General features: G+C 34.1%; 1 protein-coding gene across 2 annotated transcripts; it reads right to left on the minus strand.

Annotated features, from left to right (window-relative positions):
* Positions 1 to 792: 792 nt before the first annotated feature.
* LOC107798927 (serine/threonine/tyrosine-protein kinase HT1-like) lies at positions 793 to 5,369 on the minus strand. 2 transcript variants are annotated; one of them, XM_075224637.1, is made up of 3 exons: positions 4,175 to 5,369; positions 2,355 to 2,810; positions 793 to 1,273 (listed from the first exon to the last, which is right to left on the minus strand). In XM_075224637.1, exons 1-3 carry the CDS (start codon positions 4,487 to 4,489, stop codon positions 1,025 to 1,027), a joined length of 1,020 nt encoding a protein of 339 aa, XP_075080738.1. In that variant the 5' UTR covers positions 4,490 to 5,369; the 3' UTR covers positions 793 to 1,024. The 2 variants fall into 2 exon arrangements, with proteins under 2 accessions (XP_075080738.1, XP_075080737.1); XM_075224636.1 differs by having other exon boundaries at positions 4,070 to 5,365.
* Between the last annotated feature and the right edge of the window lie 1,166 nt (positions 5,370 to 6,535).

A 6,535-nucleotide genomic window follows, 5' to 3' on the forward strand; every position in this document is an offset into this window, starting at 1 on the left:
CACACTAATTCAAGAGTTTTTCACTCTTGTCTTTCTTTCTCCTCATTTATTTCATTATAGAGTATTTTGTAAGAGAGTGAGTGTTGGAAAATACTTGTGTGAACCCTTTCTTTGGAGTGATCTTGTGAGGTTATTCTCTTCGGGTATTTGGGATTAATTAGAGTATTTACTCTAATTTTGTACTTTCTTTTGTACTCTTGTTGGTATAGTGAAATTGCTTCTCTCTGCTTGTGGACGTAGGTCACCTTGACCGAACCACATTAAATTTGTGTCTTCTTTATCTTCTTTAATTGTCGTTATTATCAACTTCCATTGTCTTTGTTATTGTCATTATACCGTTGTTTGGCTAAATTCCGCACTACCCGGGTTCCCGATCCTAAAACTAAGAGTATTCAAGATTTAATATACTATGTATAAAAGTAATTATTAACCTATATATGTTATAAAATCTCAATGTACGAGATCAATTCACTGCCCTTTAGTCTTATAACAAAAGAAACATATACCTTTGCGAATTTGACCGGGAGGTACTGATTTCTTCTTCTGTTGACGTTTGAAAAGATTCGTCTTTTTTGAATTTCGATATGTAATTGTGGTCTTTTAATTTAATTGGCTGCAATTAAAACTGCATCTCTTTGTAAGGGCGAGGTAAATAATACACAGATTTAGAAAGTATGGCATAAAACTAAAATAGAATAAGCAGAGCATTTTTGGAAACTCAGTTTAAATGAAATAATGTAATATGAATTGATGTTGTTGGCACACTCAAATAAAATAAGCCAAGCTTAAATATACATAATACAATAAAATAATTTATGATATTTTAACAGTACAAGATACTAAGATGCCAGCAGACCATTCACATTAGTGTTAGATATCATATAACAAGGATTACATCAGATGTGATAAGTATACTATATATACAAGTTGTATACAAGTTGTAATTTAGTAACCTATTGGGAGAACAAAAAGGCTGATCAATAATACAATGACAATGTTTATTGTTGGTTATAAAAGAGTAAGATCAGACATGTACAGGTATAGATGAATTCATTGATACACAGCCTTTCAATCGTTCAAGAATGGCGTTTCGACTGACAAGTCTTGAATGGAGTGTCAATGGAAGCCCTTCTTTGACACATTCGTCGTATTTCTCTAATGCAGATACAATGTCTGTGAAGTCTGGCCTCTTTGAGGGGTTCGCAGCCCAGCAGCGTTTTATGAGGTGCGCGAGTGCTGGTTGACAACTCGCGGGCAAGGGTGGTCGTTCATTCTGCAAAATAGTGAAAGAAAGATATAAAAACAGATGAAATTCCTTCAAGGTTTATGGAAGTATATATCAAGAAGACTGCATCAGAATATAAATGAAAATGGTTCAGTAAGTCTCGGGCTTTTAACACATTTGTCCAGGGCTCCAAGCGAGCAAAAATAATTACAGCAACTAGCCAAATATACATTGATTATGTATAAGGTAATATGTATATTGTACTTAATATACAAAAGATATACATTTGCGCATTGGCTATTGTTTTGGGTGTGGATATATATGTGTAAACCCAAGTGTAATGTGTTGTAATAGTAGCCACTTCTAGGCTCCTTCCCGGGCTGCTGGATCACTCCAGTGCTTCGGGTACTATGGACCATCTGTCATCCATTGTAACGGAGCCATTTCATTAGCGAGGGTGCCTAAGCGCAATTCTTTGCTATCGCTTCTTATGAGAATAAGGTACAGTCACACTTCTCTATAACAACATCCCTTTCACTATAAAAGCCAAGTTTTTTTCGGAACCGATTTTTATATTATGTTATAGTATAAGTTCTCTATAACAACACTTCACTATAGCAGCCAAAAAATATCGAAACAAACGAGACTGTTATAAAGAGGTTTGACGTATTAGGTAAAGGTACACGATATTAGTACTATGACCACCTCCTTTTGGTTGAGAGCAGCTCTTTTCTCCGTAACATTTTGAAGATGAATTATTCTTGTTAATAAGTTCCTCAAATTTCCAATGAAAAACAACAACAATAACAAACCCAGTAGTTTTCCACAAGTGGGGTCTGGGAAGGGTAAGATGTACGCAGTCTTACCCCTACCCCTGGAAGGGCAGAAAGGTTGTTTCCGATAGACCCTCGGCTAGAGAACGACTGAAAAAGAAAAGGTAATTGCAACAAGTAGGAATGACAGCAAAATAAAATAAGATTGAATCCAAGAATGCAGTTAAACTCTAGGTAGTAATAGCAATTTATGAATAAAAAGATATCATACTAACACTAATACTAGCAAACTAAGTAAGACAAAGAGAAACGCTCGACTGCCTGATGGAAAACAAAAATATGTGCAGAAGTCTAACCTTCTCAGCAACAGCAAAAGCGGCTTGCACGGGCGTCATTCCTTGAAATGGTAACAAAGCTGTTGTGAGCTCCCAAAGCACAATTCCAAAGCTATACACATCAACTTTACGTGTATAAGGTTTTTCCTTAATCATCTCTGGTGCCATCCAACGATAAGTTCCCATATTTCCTTTAGCTTCTCGACACTGTGTTTCAAGACATGATGTCCCAAAATCTGCAACCTTGACACGCATTTCGTCGTTCAGAAGTAAGTTACTTGATTTAAGATCTCTATGAATCACTCCTTGTGAATGCAGATACGCCATCCCTCGCGATATATCAAGAGCTAACCTCAGAATTGTTTCTATTGAAAGTGAATAAGGCTCTTTCTTGTTGAGATACATTCTCAATGTTCCTTGTGACATGTACTCCATAATAATGCAGTATACAGGAGGCTTTTTACAAGCAGCAATGAACTGTGGATAAAAGAGGATAATTTGTAAGCAAAACTGTATCATTGGACAAGCATTTGACAGTAGCATCAATAGAAGCTGCACAAATTTATGGAATCCAAATTGACAGTCTCATTAGAATAAAACTAAAAACTTGAAAGATACCACACAACAGAACCACTCAATGAACAATATTATTGAATTTTCTGGCTTCACCACTGATTACACTAGGAGAAAAGTCTGTGCAAACTACACCGATCTTGCTTTATTTTTCTCAAGAAATGCAAAGAGCAATCACTTCCTGAATCCTATTTCTTTTTTGTTTTTTTTATGTTGCTGATGGTCGAGGACAGCATGTTGATTTTTGAACATAAAAGAGGGAAGATGCATTTGACATAACGCGCGGAGCAGAACAATGCCTATTATGTTTCTGCCTTTACAAGCATTTCCTCCTAATAATCAAGCTGAAGCTAAGCTATAGATATGAGAAACTTAAGTATTTATAACAAGGGAGAAGCTATACATGAAGAAGTATGTTCCTTAGATAAAAGATAAATACTAGACATCAATGTTTCTGTGCTAAGAAAAAATCTTGTGTTACAAAGGTAATCTCACAATTCTCTAGTCACCTGTGTAGCATATTTGGTTAGTTGATTCTTTTTGAAATACAGTAATAAACTGACCAATTAGCTTCTGCAACAGCATAATAATTCACTTCTCAGAGAAAATTTCTATTGTTCCAACTACAAGAATACAAGTAAACATGAGACAAAAACCGGATTTCCTTCCATCTGCCTAAGTCTTGGCGGAAAGAATTATGTAACACATGTGCTAGTGAGAGATAAAAGGTACCAAATAAACACGATACAACAACAATAGCAAACCCAGTGTAATTCCACAAGTGGGGTCTGAGGAGGGTAATGTGTACGTACGCAGACTTTACCCCTACCTTTAAGAAGACAGAGAGGTTGTTTCCGGTTAACTCTCGACTCGGGAAAGGTAAAAGGGAGGAACAACAACAAGCAAACCAATCAGAAAACCGAACCGAAAATATAATACTAACATTAAGTAATGCAATCAGAAAACCGAATCGAAAGAAACAACAAGTAATAATATAGATTTAAGAAAATACAAGACTAACACTAAGTAATGCACCAAAACTACCGGACAAATAAACACAATAAATAACATAAAAGAGCATAACTATCATTACAAGTAAACATGATATAAATAACATAAAAAGAGCATAAAAGCCATCATTCTGAAATGTAAAGGAACTCAACCTGAACTATATTGGGATGATATAATCGAGAAAGCAAACGAACTTCAGACTTAAACTGCTGTTCAAGTTTAGCTCTAGTCTCCTCCTTATGAGTTGGAATCCTTACCATTTTAACAGCAACTGCTCTCTGCTTATAAATTCCTCTATAAATCCTGCTATGTGCCCCTGAAGCAAACTTATTACCTATAAATAGCTGAGACAAATCAGCTGTCCATTCCTCTTGATCCTCTTTAGAAACTTCCCAAGTTTCAACATTATCAGATTCTAATATCATTGACCATGATTCTAAACTATCAAATCTTTTCCTGTCCATTGTTTCTATATCAGATGAATTCCACTGATTTCTTGTTGAAGATGAAGACATTTCTAATGGTTTACTCTTTGTCCTCCTAAGCCTAAAGGGATTAAAACAAGTAGCCATTGGACCCCAAAAAAAAAAGTTTTTTTTTAAAAAAAGAGAAATTTTGACACAACCCCGTTAAATAAAAAGTGTCAAAACACACTTTTCAGAAGGTGTTTTTCTTCTGAATGTGTGATTTGATTTCAAGAAATGCATGAACTGATTTAGAAACATGGGTTCCAAAGGGTAAACTTAAATTCATTAATCTATCATTAAAACAAACCATTAAGCCATTACACCGAAAAAGTTTTTCAAAGTGGTCGAAGATCAAGAATCAGTCTTTCATTGTTAAATAGACGGGAAGTCTTTGGGCTAGTGCGCTGACGACGTTTTTTTGCCTTAACCTAAATAAAGACAGAGCGTTTTAGGAAGGTTGACGTTGAAAAACAAGAAAGGAAGCTTTGCATGATTAAGGAAAGACAAACTTCAAGACCATTTTTCAAGAATCAGTCTTTCATTGTTAAATAGATTGGAAGTGTTTGGCTAGTGCGCTGACGTTTTTTTGCCTTAACCTAAATAAAGACATAGCGTTTTAGGAAAGTTGACGTTAAAAAACAAGAAAGGAATAAGCTTGGCATGATTAAGGAAAGAAAAATTTCAAGACCATTGAAGAGTAAAAATTACAAGAAAGAGCTATGGAAAAAGAAAAAATGATGAAGATAATGTAGAAAAGATTTCATGGTTATAAAAATTGAAAGAAGAATAGCCATAAAAATGGAGTCTTTTTTGCAGAAGTAGCCTGTGAGAGTTGCATGAAACTTTTGGAATAGTCATGTTGAGGAGAAAAAAGAAGTTAGTTTGGTTTGGGGAAAAAAGATGAATGTCAAAGCAATAATTTCAAGGGAGTCCCGTGAATTCTTGGTTCAAGATCAAAAGCTGTTTAAGACTTGACATAGAGAAAGTAAAAGAAAAAAGGAAAAGGAAATGGGAATGCTTTTTTTAGAAGGAATCCAAGTCTTCCTTCTTCTTTTTAATCAATCAATGCTAAATTGCTTTTAAGTGACCACATTGTTACAACCACAAATTATAGAGAAATAAATTTAAGCACATTTATAAGAGAATCATTTACCACTTCTATATAGAAACAATATTCATACTATTTTTTCCAGCTTGAATCTCATTCAATTAATAAACACGTTAATCTAATTAATTTGGATTTGTGTCCTACAAAACGTACTAATTAATTTGGATTTGTGTCCTACAAAACGTACTAGAGGATAAAGCGCTTCTCGCCAAAAGTTTCTTTGTTCCATGGTATAATTTTAAATTTACGTTTAGTTTGCATCCGGCCATCCACAATACATCACTTTCATTTTGTCATATTAAATTCAATTTCTTTTTTCTAGTTAAGGCAAAAATATTTAGATGATATCTTTTCATCTATCAAATTTTAGTGGATAGAGTTACTAATATTTATGCGGAAAGTAACAGATACACATGAAATAGTCGAGGTACTTGCTCAAAGCCAGTTTAAAGGGCTAATTGTAACATTGACACTTGTACCATACTAAAATATTGGACGTTCTTTTGCCAAAAACAAACAAGATACAGTCCCATATTGTTCCTCTGCATGTAAGCCAATCTAAAGTTTCTTCAAATATTGATTTATGCAACTCCTTTTAAGTTTGGAATTGGGGATACTTCCTATTTAAATTGGGGATAAGATACCCTACCCTACCTAAATCCTTAGAAATTGATTTATTTATGGGGGGCACTGCCATGAAATGAACTTGTTAGGGACCAAATTTGATATTGTCTATCTTTTCAATTTTAAACATTAAAGGTTTCATTAATTTTGTCTCGGTCAGAACTCTCTATAACAATCATCCTTTATAACAATATTTCACTATAACAGCCAAATTTTCTTTGGAATCATTCGTCATGTTATATTATAATATATGTTCTCTTAAAAATATCGGAATAAACGGGACTACTATAAAAAGTTTACATATACATACTACATAAAGGTTTCAAAAAGTGACATGTAACTTATCATGGTCTTTCTTAAATTTTACAATATTCAAGTTGTATATACTTTATTTTTAGATTCAACAACTTCTCAGCAAA

The sequence above is a fragment of the Nicotiana tabacum genome, chromosome 11, assembly GCF_000715075.1.
Source record: "Nicotiana tabacum cultivar K326 chromosome 11, ASM71507v2, whole genome shotgun sequence".
In the NCBI taxonomy this organism is placed as follows: domain Eukaryota; kingdom Viridiplantae; phylum Streptophyta; class Magnoliopsida; order Solanales; family Solanaceae; genus Nicotiana; species Nicotiana tabacum.